The sequence below is a fragment of the Pocillopora damicornis genome, chromosome 5, assembly GCF_964200805.1.
Source record: "Pocillopora damicornis chromosome 5, jaPocDami1.2, whole genome shotgun sequence".
In the NCBI taxonomy this organism is placed as follows: domain Eukaryota; kingdom Metazoa; phylum Cnidaria; class Anthozoa; order Scleractinia; family Pocilloporidae; genus Pocillopora; species Pocillopora damicornis.
In genome coordinates this window covers 6,937,338-6,954,726 of record NC_142674.1, presented here as the reverse complement: position 1 = coordinate 6,954,726, position 17,389 = coordinate 6,937,338, and the positions used below count along the sequence as shown (strand labels likewise).

The following is a 17,389-nucleotide window of genomic DNA, read 5'->3' as shown; positions in this document are numbered from 1 at the left end:
AGTGCGTGTGGGCTTTCTGCAGAAAGTGGTAGTGACAAGACGGTCTGAGTCCCTTGTGACAGATGTGTCGAGAAAAGAAATGGTGTTAACTTTCTCGATTTTCCGACCTCTCGAATTGCGTCCTAAGATCAATATATTTCCAATACAACGGGTCGATTTATGAACAACAAGACGGAGCAGCTATGGGAAGCCCTGTATCCGCGGTCATAGCTAACATCTACATAGAAGAATCTGAGGAACAGGCAATAGCAAGTGCGACTTGCAAACCTAAAATCTGGAAGCGATATGTAGATGACACTTCCCAGTCATAGACCGAGACCATGTCAATGGCTTTTTACACTCGTTTTACTATGGAAATCGAGAAAGACAAAGGGTAAACCATGCTCGAAAATTTAAGCATTATGCTCTTGAGCGTCACCCCTGTGACTGTAGTATCAGGCGCAAACTATGGAACTTTTTTCATAATGCTATTTTTTTCATTATGCTCACATAATGAAATAATTCAAAGTAATAGAATTTGAGAGCCTTTACCGGGGTTCAGAGCGCAACATTTTATCGACTCAAATTTCTGAAGCACGAGCAAGAAAAACAGGCTTGCTGTTGGAAGCACTCAGGCTACAGAGTTTTTTTTTCTGGAATTTGTCATTATGCTGGAATTATGCTCTATGCTTTGATCATAGCAGTATGTCCAAAAATATACCGGTATCTGACCCTACGATCCACAGCAGATAAAACTGTTCAATATGATCCTGAACAACTTTCAAAATAACTAAGTAGGATGGCAACTTAAATGAGTTTGCTTTCAACTTGGGTGAACAGACGGATAACCAAAGCGAGCCCACCGTGATGAAGGTGGGTTTGCCCACAACTTGGCTGAATGAAAATATGTTTTTTCGTCTTGTCACGAGCGGGGACAAAATCTTCGCGACCAATCAAAACTCTGACCTTCGGATTCTGCCGTATTCATACATATGACCTCATATTCCTGCCTCAAACATCAACTCTTCTTTATACACAATACACATCTACTAAAATTGTACTTCTTTTAATTTTAACCTTTTATTTATTGAGTCACAAGTAGAAACAACACCCAAAGAATACTTAACCTTTTATGCGTAATTAGAGAATATTAAAAATAAAGTTATCAGAATATAAGAAAGCTGCATTCTTTCCACCTTGAAGTTTTAGATATTCCGTAAAGCATCGACTGAGAAAATGGGAATTACACTTGATAAATACAAATTTGGATGCTGTACGGTCATAATTATTGTGCAGCAATAACTATCTACCCACAAATCAAACAGATCAAAGCTACAATAAGCATTGTTTTTTTCCTCATTATATTATTACATTTTTGATATTTGAATACAGAACTATCCGCTTGCTTCTGGTAGCTCGCTGGTCAAACTGTTCCAAGGCCCTCTCGGCCATGAAACTCGATCGAGTTGGTAACTTATGTGACTTAAAACTGCTTTTATAACTAATTAAATCTCCTTTAACACATAACATCTTCATAATAATTGCCATTCTAAACGAATCTAAGTATTCCCTACGACTGCACGAAGTACACATTCTCAAACACTTACGGTGCATTTTCCTAAAAGACACTGTAAACAAAATAAAAGCTGGACATCTCTTTTAAACTCGAACGTTATGGAAAGATCTTGGATATTTTCACGATTTTCCAACTTCACTAAATTGGGTTCCTTCCTTGTTCATGGTTTGCTGTATGCCGTCCTTAAACGCTATAGTCTCACTTGATCTCCACCATTTCTCCCTGTAGCCATAGAAAAGGAAACAATAATGACTTCAGGCTTTCAGTTATCCTTAACAATGAGGGATTTAGAATTAAGCCTCTAATCGAGATACCGTTGAAAAAAAAGTAATTGACAATAAGATTCAGCCCCCCCGAAATGAGTCAAAGACTGTTAGAATATTTAAGCAATAGACAGCACGTTATATTGGTTTACCAGCGTAGTAACTCACTTGCGATGTTGGGAGGACGCGAGAAAAGTTCTTTTTCATAAAAGAGACTTTTTTTTCTGAGCGTTTACCGGTGCAATTTTTTGACCAATCAGGGCGCTCGTAGTATTTCGGTTATTAGACAGATAAAGTTCAAAGGCCAAAGTTGAATCAAGGGCACTAAGGTAGAGAAGGGGTAGAAGTTACACCCTTCTATAAACTGACGCTTATTCTAGTTTTTAAGGTGCAAGCTCTATGGTGTTTTTTTATACTTAAAATAAAATTTAACCAAGGTCTCACCAACCTCATCATTGAAACGTATTTCAGCGTATAACGGGTCTTCGTTTTCCATAACAACTGCCTCCCTCACTTGTTCGGCTCCCATGGTAACGTCAGCGTTTCCGATTGGAAGTGCTTCATATGTATGATCCGGGTTAGTTTGCTTCATTCTCATGTAACCATCCCGACCCAGCTCCCCTCTGAAAGCAGGCTGACCACTTGGTGGAGCGAACATGTCATAGTCAACCACAGCGAGTTCGTCTGCACTTACGGCACGCCTCATTTCTGGTGCCAAAGGACGGGCCTGGGGCGAATCGTCAAGTAACCACTCCTTGGATCTAAATAAAGAGTTTAGTTATTATAATGCTTTATAAGATCAAAGGAAAATGTAATAAGAAGCCAATCATAACTCGTACGTTTTCTTGTACAGTCACACAGCTTAAACCAAAACCAATGCAATTACGGTTTACTTTCGATTCCCTTGCCTTGAGGCCAAGAACAAATTACTCATTTGTTTGACCCAAATATGCATTAGCTAACCTGGTAAATCCTTCATTTGTGACACCAGAGCCTCGTCTCTGCCCTTTTGTGCTGTTTCGTTCCAAAGAAGCTGCCCCAAGATTCGGCCCAACTGCAGATGGGTCACTTTTGATTCGCTTTCTTCTGTTAATGGAGGCGTACCGTGCAGTATCCGAACTTAGACTTATCATACTGGCGCCATTTTTCACATCATCGACGGCATCTTCCGAGTACGTTGGTGTCTCCGAGTGTACGGTGTCGGCAGTGACGGGAGCTTCTTTGCTTGCTTCGGCCTCAATACCGAACTGTATTACTCCTAAAAGTCCAAGAGAGAGGAATCAAAATGAATAACGTAAAAATTGAAATAGAAGAATTAAGGCAAGAAGAAAGAGTGAGAGAATTCCACGAGTTTGCAGCGTTGGACGACACAGATAAATGTAATAATTCCCTGTACAGTCAATAACTTGGATAAAATCGAACGCTGGTGAATGCTTCTTTTAAGCAACCCTAGTGTCAGCGACAAAATGACAAAAGTAAGACTGAATTCAAATATATTCCACCTTTGCACCATTGATGTAAAACTAAAGAGCTCCGTCAGGTGCGTATACGTTTGAGGGACACAGAATTGCAAACGAAAACGCCCAGCAAACAGACATAGAGTATAAAATTTACCTTTCCTGGCAAACGATGCATGACAAATTACAGTTTAGCAAGACTAAATTTCATTTAAAGCTCGCGAATGATAAATTTAAGGTCAGATTATTCTAATTCTTTTGTGAGTGATTTGTGCCACTCAGTTGTAAGAAATTTCAGAAATGAACCAATTTACCTGATGGCTTAAAATTCTCGTCCTGCATATCCACAATGACTTCTTGAATTTCATCTTGAGGAACAGATTTAGCTGCAGTCATTATATCCGCTGACGGAAGCCTCCATCTCTTCTCTAAACTTTCGATAAGATATCCATCTGGGTCGTCCATCCATGTGTGTCTAAAGGCCGTCAAACCCCGCCTCTTTTTACCTCTGCAAAGCAAATAAGATAAAGCGTTAATGCTTCGGGCGCTTTCCGAATACGATCAGAGCAAATCAGAACTTGAAGGAAAAACTATAGGCGGGAAAAGGCAAGAAGCCAATTCGGTTTTAATTTTGTATTTGATTGGTTGTGATAGCATGAATTTTCTGGACCGATCTCTAAAGCCGTTTGAACGAAAACAATTGGATCAATATCAGTATCTAGGCAACTGCCCACCTATCCCTCCCCTAACCCAACATTAACCCTAACTTGTTATCAATAGACTGTTGTTGGGTTAGGGGAGGGGTAAGTGGGCAGTTGGCTCAGATACTGATATTGATCCAAACAATTTGATACCGGTTACTTGTTGACATTCACCCGAGAAAAGCTCCAAAAGCTCTTCAAGCTTTGCATCATTTAAAAACGGTTTGAATTCTTTTAAATTCAAACATATTTTCGCGGCTGAAAAAACACTTGACTTTTTCAGTTTTGTCATCTCACAGATTCAATATTCTGACAGCGTTGTAAAAGGTGGTCAATTCCCCTTAAACTCACAGTATCTAATCCATATTTTAGTTTTTAACTGTTCTATGTTTCGTTTTAAATGGAACCATAGCAAGACAAAACTCTCCAGCTAACTGATGTGTCTATTCTCGACACCTGCTTTGCTTGATTACGTATTGATATAGCAAAGAGAAGTCATGTTTTATAATCAATTCATTTTTACCTTCCGCAGCAGACATGCCAACAACAATAATAACAACAGGCCATGAGTAGGAGGAATGACAGAATTCCGGCCAAGATCCATAACGCGATCACTGTAAGACGAAACAAGGAATTTAATCAAGTAATCTCTACTTTCACTCTATGGCATTTAACTCCAGCATTTATATCTTGTTGGAGTTGTAACTACAGCTGAAAAAGTAGGAAAAAATTTTTTCAAAATGAATTTCAGACCAATAACTCCAAAAGTGGAAACAAAAACCAGTTACTTACAGATTCCAGTTTGTGCTATTGGGCTACCGATACTTCCGACCTCTACAAGAAAAGGAGAATTCCATCAAGTTTATCGTTTAAGGATTCCAGTATAGAGGTGCATTATTTGTTGCTTGCTTAGCATGATCTACACGGTTTAGTTTAGTCTTTCTTCAAAGTCTACAAGTCATATTACGTGACCGCAATGGTAATTGTCTTCATAGGCGGAATAAAAAAGGAGCATAGTGTTGCTACTTCCCCCGGATTGCAATGTTTTGCCCCCCACCCCATATTTTTTCTGGTCACCCGACGGGTAGCCGTTACACATTATTTATATTCTTGGGTGGAAAGGGTAGGGGTACTCGTTGAGTATATTGTCTTGTTCAAAAACACAACAAAATAAGCCAGCTACGGCTCGTAAACAGATCTAACGATCCGTAGTCCACAGGTACCCAGGGCATCGTGTGTCTCATGTTCTTTCAAAGGAATGATTTTCACCGTATTCCAACTGTATTTACCTGGCGGAGGGCACCCAAACACTGAGGCTCGCATGCACGCCTGCTCAACGAACGTCAAAGGATGGAATCGGATTTTTTTGGCTGCTGTCGTTATATTGATCTCGTTAATGACAATATTCGTTGGATCTGTGTTGCCAGTGAAATTCTGAAAAGGTAAATGATATAGAAGAAACCGACCCTTAGATTTCTGCCTTCTAGAAATAGCGTGTGTTCTCGATTTTTGTCGCGTTCTGTTTCTTTGTTCACATAGAAATCAAACAGGATAAGGAAACCCTAAAATATAATCATTTCACCGTCAGGGAAAACTTTTGATTTAAAGTACTTGCTTTTACGATCCTGAAAAGCTTTTTGTAACAACTTCAGCGTGTGGGAAAAAATTCAGTTATGTGATATAGGTATAGGTTTTTGGTTAGAAAAGGCAAGTGAATAAGCGAAGAGCGAAAAGAGAGAGTTAGAGGGTTGGAGAGGAAAATTGCTGGTTGTCCTAAAATCCGCAGAACGTCGTCCGCAATTTATCGTGCTCCTCTCCACTGACTGACAACCCAGAAAAGTATATTCTTTCGTTAATCATAATGCTCCAAAACGCTCTCCTGTGAGAGTTCAAGTAAACAATGAATTATTAAAGATAGTTCTGGTCCTTTCGTCGTTAAATAAACCACCTGGATGTCTATGATCAGTGTGATATGCTTCTCCCTTTACAACTCAGTGTCAAAATAAATCATATCTGCATTCATATCTGCATTCAGCTTACCTTCCTCTGGCCTCCTTCTTCATACTCAATGTATTTGAATCCATCCTCACTGTATGAGATATAGTAACTTGTTACCCAGCGTTCAAGTCCAGAAAAATCTTGCCCCTTTGTGGCAAGACCACTGATATCGACACTATCAACTGTAAGAGGAAGATGAGCTGATAAATGATTGATCACAAAAAGGGACAGATAAATTAAGAAAGAGCTTTCAAATGCCAAAAAGTGGCTTATACTATTATGGGAAGAAACCATGGCGACTCAGAGGAAGATAGGAACAACCATTCAAATGCCTGCTGTTGGAAACAGTTAGATTTATCCGTCTGGAATATCGTTTTTCTGTTTTAACCGTAAAGGTAAGGTGTAAACATAAAAAAAGAGAATGTAAAATGAATTCCAACATGAAATCCTGAGATCTCAGATTCACCTGCCATTGGGACGACCTACGGCGCAGACCATAGGCAGATTTAGTTGACTTCTGCTTCAAATCGGTGCAGTTTATTTGTATCATTTAAAACTACATCACTGTTAAATTAAAAATTTTAAGACAGATTCATCATTTCCTTTTTTAATTTTTTTTTTACCTAAATCAATCTGGAGATACGGGTCACTATCATCGGGAGATGGGCACCAGCCTCGCCTGTTAACACCAGGATCAGTCGTGTTTAGTTTAGCGAATCGTGGTAACTGTACAGAACTCGAAGCTTGATAAGAACTATCTTCCAATGGACCTATTTCCCCGCAAACTGCAAAAAAGTTTTAACATATTCTATGAATGTTCTCGAACAATGAATTGTATCGAAACAACACACAGAAAACCTTATTTTGAAAACAGTCTCCTAACCTTGACAGTTTTGAGTGTTGCATTCTCTTGTTTCCACCGTGGGACCGAAGCATCCTCGTCTGGGAATTTCGCAAATACGCCTGCGCTGTTGAGTGCCAGCAACACCACCAGAACGACACGGCTCTGAGCATGTGCTCCAATCTCCCCATTGACTGAATCCGGCAGCTGAAATACAAATTTCAGCTTTGTTGAAAGGTTTATCAACATGCATACACGTATTCTCACAGCAGAATCGTTCGATTCATCAGCTGTTTTCTTTGCGGTGTTTTTCATACATCCTCAGCAACGAAAGAACTTCTCAAAGGAAGATCAATAGAGAAGGACAAGATCATCAAAGCGATAGATATTCGAAAGGAAGTGGATATAAGCACGGGTTTTGGAAGAGTGGAAATCACCCTTCACTGAGCGAATCTGTATACAGTGGTAACCATCAATTCGTTAAATAGCTCTATCCGCTCATGAAGCAACTAGTCCCAGATTATCTTGCTAATCAAAATGTGAACCAGCGAAAAAGAATTAACTGTGAACTGAGTTTCTCCCATAGAACAAACCTTGCATGCCAATTTTTTAGTAGCTTTTGATGAAAAGTGATAAAAAAAGTCAGAGATGCCAATCGAGATAACGTTTTTACCCCGGCTCAAATAGTAAAAGACAAAAGACAAAAAAAGTAGGGGAAAACAGAGGAAAATAATGAAGCATAGATACGTACTATTAATGCCATAAAATATGGCCTCGATAATTTCTTGGGCTACTTCTCGGGGTGACTTGTTTAGAGGTGCATTGATCAGGTGTCGATCGTCCTTCGTAATTCCAATCAAATCATTTTCATTCGCCGAACTTCCCATTCCAACCCCGATGACGAGAACATCTTTGTTATCAAGGTCAGTGACAGCTTGCCTCACTACCGTAGCATTACTGGCTGATGGGGCGTCCAGAATGACGACGAGAACTTTCCTGGCATTTGACCTGACCGATTGTAGTTCGTAAAGGCTCTTCGCCTCTTCCAGAGCTGCCAATAGGTTTGGCTCGCCGACAACTTTTTGAGATCTGCCCACAATCCTATTTAATGCATTCTTTTCCGGAAATTGATCGTCGAAGGTCACGCGTTTGATGACAGTAGAGCCGAAGATGATCACGCTGTAGTGGATTCTGTCAATACCGTATTTGTCTATGATCGCAGTGACTGCATTTCGCATCAGGAAGAAAGTCAAGTCAGACGAGGCTGAGGTCGCGCTGAGTGCGAAGGTCAGATCGATCAGAGGGATATTCGCTGAAATAAAGAAAATGTACGCCAAGAAATAAATTATACAAAAAACGCCAATGTTTTTAAAAAAAGTCATGCGTGAGGCAGCCATGCATATGGTGCCTGAGAAATGAAGAGATGATTTTTTCATCAAGCTTAAGAGATGATTAAGTCGAAGGGCGAATGGAATAGACGACTGGCGAAAACGGTGGCGAACTTTGCAGGAAAACATCTAACCTGCCTAAGGATTAGAGGCAAAGCTTGTGGAGGATGCCATGTATGGGAAAAGGGACTTCCTACCGAGAAACGGTTGATGAATGAGACATATTTTAGCTGGTGTTAGGGGCATCATGAATCGTGTCCTAACAGAAAAAGCTGCTATTTTACCTGACGATGCTTTCCTTATGATGGTCTCTGCAATGACAACTGACCGATCCGTAGTGAAGGTTGGAATATCAAGGTAGTCAATTTGTGTTACCGTCACCACGTTAGTTCCATCTTCACTACGATTCACTGAGAAGACAAGGATTCCTTCCCTTACCAATGAAGCACCCGCTGAAGTAATTGCACTTTCATTTCCACCCGCAGTCACATCTGTGAGTACAATGAACACTTTCTTACTCCCTTGTATACTTGGTAAAGATCGGAATAAAGCTTCTGCGTCTGTTAGCTTTGCTTGAAGATCAATAGCCCCAGGAACTCTCTCTAAACTCGTCACAATCGATATGAGCTCCCTGTGATTGACATTCCGGTTGGAGAAGTCCACACTCGTAGAATTGATGTTGCCGTATAAAATGACTGTGTATTTGACTCTTTCTGTTCCATACCGATGGTTAATTGTATTAATAGTGTCTTGCATCAACGTGAAGAGACCTAGAGATTCTACTTCTTCGTCTCGGATGGCAAAACCCACGTTTATATCTGGGATAGTACCTGGTTAACAGGAAAAAACAGTCGTTACTTTTAATTCTCAAATTATTTTTGAGACTATATGGCCCTAGTCGCAAGGTCCTGGTTTCAAGCCCCTACCCTTTCACTCAAATGCATTTTCAAGGTAATCCAAGTTTATTACTGGTGCCTTCCACCAATGAGTGGTATGATTTTCAACGATTTACGTTCATAAAAAAATAAGCTACGGAGACTGGACTACCAGTTATGTTCAGTGGATAATAGGCAAAATAGTTCCTTACGTCTCAATATTCTGTCGATGACGCGGTCACCCACTTTCTCCGGAATTTCATTCACATTTGTCGATATAACATCTAGGGGATTGGGTGAGATGATCGCCAACTCATTTGTATCCACGACGCCTCCAACAGCCACAGAAATAACTAAAACTTCTTGTTCTTCTACCGTTTTGACAGCAGCTGAGAGCTTTCCCTTATCTGTTCCAGAGTTGTTATCTGTGACAACTACCAGAGCCTTCTTGGCAGCAGGTCTTCCTTTTGACTCGTTGAAGATTTTAAAAGTTTCCTGCAATGCATCTTCTAGGACAGGACCTCCCGCCAATGCTGACTGCGCGTCGATGGCTGATTTCAGTTGATTGTCAGTTGGGGGAAAGGAGCTATTGAAGGTCACCACACGTTCGACGCGGTCGCCATATACAATGATACTGTATTGGATTTGGTTGGCACCGTACTTGTCGATGAATGTTTTAAGTGTGTTCTGCATGAATGTGTAAGTGGCGTTGGAGTTGGCTGATGTCGCACTCAAGGCAAATGTGATATCGATATCCGAGAGGCCAGGTATTCCTTTAGTTTGAGAAGCAAAAAAAAATTTCAGGACAAGATACGACTAAAAAGATGTGAAAAAAGGGTGATGTCGGAAAGAAGAGAGAGCGAAGCACTCTACGTGAAAGAGAACGAAATGGTAGCCGAAAATTAAAGGAAACAACTATTAATAGATGGAAAATCTGTTGACCTATTTTCATTATTCGCATCGGTGACAGGATTCCAAGATGATACAAATATGAACTACACAAACAAACTCTGGAGATTATAAATCGTTGTATTAATAACCTAAAGGTGCACGGATGAAATGTTTGTTCAAATTTTGTCAACTAATCTTCTCCGCGTTCATGGATTCAAAATGGTATACAATATTTCGGTACAAGGATAAATACCTCTGCAACACATGTTTACAAACCTGTAGGTGTAGCTGTGGTAGGGGCAGCCGTGGTGGTTGGAGCCTCTGTGGTAGTTGCTTCAGTGGTAGTAGCTTCAGTTGTGGTAGTAGCTTCAGTTGTGGTAGTAGCTTCAGTTGTGGTAGCAGTCTCAGTTGTGGTAGCAGCCTCCGTTGTGGTAGTAGCCTTAGTTGTGGTTGCAGCCTCAGTTGTGGTAGCAGCCTCAGTTGTGGTAGCAGCTTCTGTTGTGGTAGCAGCCTCGGTTGTGGTAGCAGCCTCAGTTGTGGTAGTAGCCTCAGTTGTGGTAGCAGCCTCAGTTGTAGTAGCAACCTCAGTTGTAGTAGCAGCCTCAGTTGTGGTGGCAGCCTTAGTCGTAGTAGAAGCCTCAGTTGTGGTGACAGTCTCCGTTGTGGTAGCTGCAGTGGTGGTAGCAGCCTTAGTTGTAGTTGCTTCGGTAGTGGTAGCTTCTGTAGTCGTAGCTGCAGTTGTAGTTGCTTCTGTTGTCGTTGCTGCAGTAGTAGTGGTAGCCTCTGTGGTGGTAGCTGTAGATATAGTAGTAAATATGTTAACCAATAAGCTACCATCGCAGTCAAACCCTTCAATCACAGCGTGTTCTAATTAACTATGATATGAAACCGATGAGGAAATATCGTGCAGGGAAGAAACTTAAGCAGGTTACCTGGCTGAGTTGTTGGTGGTGGGACTGTTGTAGGATCTGAAAAAAAAGCAAGATAACTTTAATTTAGAGTCTTTAAGAATGCACAATCAATGGTTGGAGTTGGCAAGTTTTAATTGAGTGTCAAAAGTAATCGAGGATCTGATTGAGTTTTCTTCATTTCACTCTGTGATTAGCTTGCTAAAACTTAAGCTACCATCTCAATCAATCAGATGTTTGTTTTTATTTATTTTTTCTTATTTATAGTTTTCATGGGCTCCTCCTCGTATCTAAGTTTGTTTTGAATGGCCAGTGTAAGAACTTTGGGTGTGGTTTTCAGAGCATCAATCGAAAAATAGTCCATGATCTTACATGATACAAGCCTACCTGGACATGGGCCGTTATTGCAGGGGTAAGATTGATATCCTTGACCAACACAGAATGCTCCACCATTGGATGGAGGTGGGTTAACGCAATCACGTGCTCTGAATTTCGTTCCTTGACCACATGTTTTAGAGCAGGGATACCACGCACCCCATGCGGACCACTGACCATCAACTATGAAGAAAACATCGTGGGTTAGTTTCATATTTAAGAAAGAAATCTTGAGCTCCAAAGAATTGGGAGTTGGGTTCGAATCCTCGAGAAGTGAATTAAATTCTTGTTCGTCCCATGCTCATGGTTGTGCATAGAAATGTTTTCTTTTCCCCCATTCACACCCAACGCTTTTTCTGCTGTTATCTGGTGATACTATGTTATCAAGGTAACATTGATGAAGCAACGTGATGTAATCTCTCGTTCCGTTTTTCTCTAAAGAGTAGTCGAGGCCATGAATACTCACCGGGACAATAGTTAGGACAGAACTGAGTAATGGTATTAGCCCCTTCACAATCCAGACCACCAAACGCAGGCGCAGGATTGGTACACGTCCTTGTGCGAGCCTTGAGACCACCACAACGGGCGCATTGACTCCAAACCGTCCACTCGGTCCATCCGCCATCGATAGGATTTGGGTCTTGTAATTCAGCACGAGAGAAAGACACGCATCAGACCCCATTTCACGAAACAAGCACTTAATACACGCGGTTTTCCTCAACTTCTTAACAATTGTTTTTACTATCATAGCGATAATAAGATAGCGAAACTAAAATGTCATTAAATGTGTATATTTTCATAATTTTATGTTTAAAGGCTTTCTTTCCTTTTTCTTAAGCTAATTCTGCTGATTCTGGGATCCTCAACTACATACCACTAAACATTCTAGCGCTCCCGACAGGCCCTGAATTCCAATGTACCTCTCTGATAAAAAGGACTTGAATAAGTGAGCCTCAGTAAGGTAGATTAAGCGAGTGGCATCTGAATATCAAAGTGGCCTATCTTGGATAGAGCGCTTTAACACGCTGAACAGTTATCCTTACCATAACCAATTCTTCCTGGAAAAATTAACTGTCATGTTCTATCCTACTTCTTACTCGCTCTAAAAGAATAGCTTTTAAGCCTTTCAACTCCCTCCCCTTCCTCTCATATTCCTATTACTAACAGGTACAACGTAGCTTACCGTGGCTCAGAACACGACATTTTACCGGCTCAAATTTCTGAAGCGCGAGCTAGAAAAAGAGGCTTACTGTTGGATGCGCTCAGGCTACAGAATTTATCCCTTGTTGAACTGTAACATCAAGGGAATTTGTCATTATTCTTGAATTATGCCCTATGCCGTGATCATGGCAGTATGTCGAAATGTATGCCGGCATGATGTATCTGACCCTACGGTCACAGCAGACAAAACTGTACAATATGATCCCGGACAACTTTCAAAATAACTGAGTTGAATGGCAACTTTAATGAGTTTGCTTTCAGTTTAGGTGAACTGACGGATAACGAATGTGAACCCGCCACAATAAAGGCGGGTTTGCCCACAGCTCCACCTCTTACACTTTACAAGGACCATAGAAGAAGGTAATTTCAAACTTACCGTTATGACAGCTTTGTACATCCACTCGCATGCAGAAGTAGTTTTCATTCACTCCTTTAGGTTCTATTGGAGAAAACCTCACGTATCGGCTAGTTTGAGGCGTGGTGAGATCAGTTGCCTTCAGAGAATTACCGTTGTACAAACTTCCAAAAAAATACTGAAAGACAAATGAAAAGGAGCAACTTTATTTCCAAGGAAGTATTACCAAAAAATCGATTGTGATTAGGGATAAGATGAGAAATAAAAAATAACCATCACGATGGACCCACAGGCGATTTACAATTAGCAATTAACAACTAACGAATGACACTTAGCGAATAACGATCACTCAGTTTAGCGATAATGGCAACAGCGACGGTGAGAAACTGATAATTTTACCACTTTGGTTCAAACTAGAGGATAAATGAGAGGCTAAATTGAATTGAAATTAATGAAAAACAAAACATGAACTAAATATCCATGAGTTTTAATTGCAATCAGTAATCCACGAAGACCGTGATGACTGATAAGTAACCTTTTCTTTGATTTCCAGCTCACGATGTATTCCTTATCAGATCATCACAATTGAAAAATTTGGATTGATCTACTTTTGTTTTTGCTTTCAGGTCTCACCTGGTTATTAATAGGGGTATAAACTTGATTGTTGGCACTGTAGCTCAACTTGTATTGTGATACGGATCTTCTCGAGTTTGGCAACCCTTGCATGACGACACGATCAAACAAGAGACTAAAACCTAGAAAATAATGGTTAAAGAAGTTGAAGAGTAATGCTATTATATATATATTATTATATTATATATATATTATATATATTATATATAGTACTTAGTACTGGATATAGTACTTAGTACTGGAGGAATCATCTTTTTATGAGCGCAATGAAGATAAATAAAATAAAAATTAAAAAATTAGCAACTTAAAAAGAAGTTAAAAGACAAACTGAAGGTGAGCGACAACCCTCCACTCAACATAATTAACAAAAATCTTGCAATTTATCTTTAATTATTTATTTGAAAGTCCTTCCTTCTCCCTAAACAATGGTGAAAAAATTTAGTGACCGTTTTTTTTTTTTTAACACTAGGCAACATTGAAATGGAGAGGTGGGGGAGACAAATTAAAATTTCAGAAAGACCCGAAACGTAATGGAGGTGCCAATACATTTTCTTTTCATTGAAGATCTTAATGAAGATGACACAGGGCTCAAAAAAAAAAACCGTCTTGAAGAAATCGTTTCGCTAAGTTGGCGGACAAGTGAATCACATAGATGGCTATCTTCCTGAAGTTTTTATATCCACCGCCCAATGACGTTGGCCCTTTGGAACCATACAGCGTACGTAGAACATTTAAAAAAACTAACTGTCACTTAAACAAAAGTCTTAAATCTACTTTCCCTTGAAAGATTTTAAAGACACAGAGAAGAGTTTTTGACTTAAGGTATAAGAGATGGAAGTGTCATACCTAAGTCGACTGTCAGATATTGCATATCGTTTGGAATGGCTGCACACCACGTTACATTCCCATTAATCTTTGCGAACCCTGGACCACCAGGGACGTTACTCGAAGAAGCTGAAAACTTTGAGTTTGCAGTGATGAGGGAGTAACAATCATCTGAAAAACAATCAATATACAATATCAGTAGTGACCTAATATTATAACGGTAATACTAATAACAACACCAATAGCCAAAAAAAAAAAAAAAGAATTGAAATAAATCCTAATTAGTTAAATCATAAGAGGGAAAATCCTTATTGCTTTTTAAACTATCTTAGTGAATTTGTTCAATGATTAGAAGGCTTTTTCAGTCTTTCACAGCTTGTTAGATGAATTAATGCTAATCAATATAGGAAGAGAGTTATGCTCTACTGTATTGCAATTGTCATTAATATTAGTTTATCAGTGAAATGATCTTTTATCGTTCTTTTTCTGGAATCATTCGTTTTATTTTTATCCCTCGATCTCTGGATGGAGACATTATTTCAATCGAACTTAATATCACTTCCATAGTAATTGTTCAATAAAGTTTCTGTGATCTTCAAGGAAGGTTTACCCTATTTGCGTTAATTATAAGGTTCATCAAAGCCAGAATTTTTTTTCTGCAATTGAGAATTTTTCAAGTCAAGCATAGCTCTAAAAATTTACGGTGCTTCAGTAGATGAAAAATGTGGTAAACTCATCAAGTTTGGCAACATGTTTTCAATGCGGAAAGTGTCAATACGACAAAAATTTAGCGAGAGACAAGTGCTTCGCAATGCATTTATGTCAGCGCTGATATTCCTATGGAAACACGGCACGTGACTAGATTTGGTTCAGCGAGGAACTGAAGCAAAGCATTCCCAACTTTCTCTCTTATGAGAATAATTGTGAACTTTTAAAACTAATCTTTCGTGAATAAAATCATTTTAAAGATGTTTTTTCTCCAAGAAAGCGCTTTTCTGGAAATAGATTTATCTTGGATGAGATGTAAAGCCAATATAAAGTAATTATGGACGAGAAACAATCGAAACAAATTCGTACCTAGTAATACAACGTCATGTTTAATAAACAGCCATTAACGTGCAGATACGAATATTTATCACACGATATCTTTTAAGACTTCTCGCGCGTTTCACTTGGCACGTTTCGCCGCATGCGTCATTCACTGCGGTTTGCAAACCCCAGAAAGTGGCGACCTTTCTAAGCAACAAATTATTTACGGCATATTCACTACAATAAGGGCGGAACATTTTTCAATCTTCACGTATGTACGTTCAAAAGAGCACTTAATATTGGTAAACCTTTTTTTTTTCTTCTGAGCATTGAATTGATTCTGTCATTAGTTAACTAATTACAAATAAATTGTCATTATTTTCAATAAATAACAAATGATCTCCATGGCAAAAAGTAATTTTGAAAAAACAAGTTTTTCTTTGCATATCTCCACAATCCTGTTGTCAAACTGTGAGTTCAAAAACAGCGTTTTTATGGCGCCATCAGTTCTCTTTAACAAAGATCCTTCAATTGAAACCGCAAAGACTTCCCTATGTTCTCATGGTTAGAGACCCTCGATAAATTCCTTTCAAATGTGGTTTGATGTCTAGAAATGTTCTTTGTGCGTTAACAAATTCAAAGTACCAAACGATGAAATATTTGATCCGCCGAAACTCTGGGGCTGACTCGGTTCTAAAATTGTTAATTTGCGGTCTGAAAATTATTCAAAATTATGGCATATGTGGCAAATATCGTCCGCTGATGCATGCTTGCTTTGCTAGTGCGTGGTTTCAGGAAAAGATCAATATTTTCAAGACCAACCCGAAGCTTAACATTGATAACGACGGGAAAAGGAACTTAATTTTTATGATATTTCGAACGCTTTTGTGCTCTTTGTCCTATTTTATTTCTTCTCTTGTAAATGAAGATCTATTTGTTTGCAGAGGCGGAAAGATTTCTTCAATAAAAGAAGATACATTTCTTTACAAAAGAAGAGGGCCGGGAAACGATACAAATAGGATTAACAAAAGGTCTTTCATTCAATAACAATCAATAATAATCGATCACTTTTTTTCCCTGCGGAAAAATTACCTTAATGAGTTAATAGACAATCATTTGAACAATACGTTTTCAAAATTGCCTGAACAAATACAGTTACTCTTGCGAAAAACTGCGAAGATGTTGTTATCCTCTTCACTAAAAAAACTGCCCAAAATGAACGCGGGTAGCTTTCCGAAATTGATATTATGTAGATGTATTGAATTCCAGCTTTCGAGCGTTTCATCAACTCTTTTTTCACAAAAGGCGAAAGACTCCTTGTTAAATTTCTTCCACAGTTTGAATAACTGAGCCAAAACTCAACATTCGATCTCTTCAGCAAATCCCTACGGAAGATTTAGACATTCATGCATGTTCATAAAAAAAAATGAGGTATATTGAAAGGCGCATGGTTTCACACTAACATTTCTAGCTGGATAAGTCTTGAAAATGCGTCCCTAATTTCAAATTAATCTCCTATTTATTTAGTGTAGGTGTAGTAGGACTAGAGACAAGTTTATGTTTGCTTTAAGTAAATGGAATTAGCAAATAAAAGTGTTTGGATCTGTCCAAATTCTTTTGATTTGTGCGTAGTTGAACTATATCGCAATAAATACGATGCTCAGAAAGCTTTGAACACGTCTCACTTTGCATAAGAAAACCAAATCTCATTGTCAATAGATCTTGTGCGTCTGTGTTTAAAAATAGTTTGGTCCTGACGGATAACTTTCTTTAAAGTAAAGGCCGACTGAATAGGGATCGCTCAAAGAAATCTAGACATTAGAACAAATAGAAAAGACTTACTTATTCCTCCGTGGACGGTGTTCCTCTGATTTGAGTGAAGAATTGTCAGAACTTGAACTAACAGCCAGCCCCGTACTAGGAGAGGCATTTTTGAGTTGTCGTTAAGTTTCGTCTTTTCACTTCTACGACAACTGGTCTTTCCTGTAGGTCCGTATCGTGCGAAGGCCTTGTCTTTTTGAAGATACTGGATGCAAGCAGCGTGTTTTCACATCTCTCTCTACCGTTGCGCAAT

The 17,389-nt window shown here is 39.2% G+C and overlaps 1 protein-coding gene across 1 annotated transcript; it reads right to left on the bottom strand.

Annotated features, from left to right (window-relative positions):
• Positions 1-1,029: 1,029 nt before the first annotated feature.
• Positions 1,030-17,328, bottom strand: LOC113673315 (coadhesin). The gene is made up of 21 exons (XM_089206891.1): positions 17,158-17,328; positions 14,308-14,457; positions 13,462-13,583; positions 12,850-13,006; positions 11,719-11,892; positions 11,265-11,435; positions 10,902-10,937; positions 10,246-10,764; positions 9,291-9,851; positions 8,488-9,033; positions 7,567-8,127; positions 6,858-7,022; positions 6,598-6,759; positions 6,017-6,156; positions 5,266-5,410; positions 4,769-4,810; positions 4,500-4,590; positions 3,590-3,783; positions 2,782-3,076; positions 2,267-2,579; positions 1,030-1,777 (listed from the first exon to the last, which is right to left on the bottom strand). Exons 1-21 carry the CDS (start codon positions 17,243-17,245, stop codon positions 1,754-1,756), a joined length of 4,656 nt encoding a protein of 1,551 aa, XP_089063017.1. The 5' UTR covers positions 17,246-17,328; the 3' UTR covers positions 1,030-1,753.
• Positions 17,329-17,389: the final 61 nt, after the last annotated feature.

Excerpts from the sequence above, each read along its gene's own strand:
- LOC113673315 (XM_089206891.1), bottom strand. The coding sequence starts at position 17,245 with ATGCCTCTCCTAGTACGGGGCTGGCTGTTAGTTCAAGTTCTGACAATT. Across the intron at positions 9,034-9,290 it reads CATCGACAGAATATTGAGAC|GTACTATCCCAGATATAAAC; the intron begins GTAAGGAACTAT and ends CCTGTTAACCAG. Across the intron at positions 6,760-6,857 it reads CAACACTCAAAACTGTCAAG|TTTGCGGGGAAATAGGTCCA; the intron begins GTTAGGAGACTG and ends ACTTTTTTGCAG.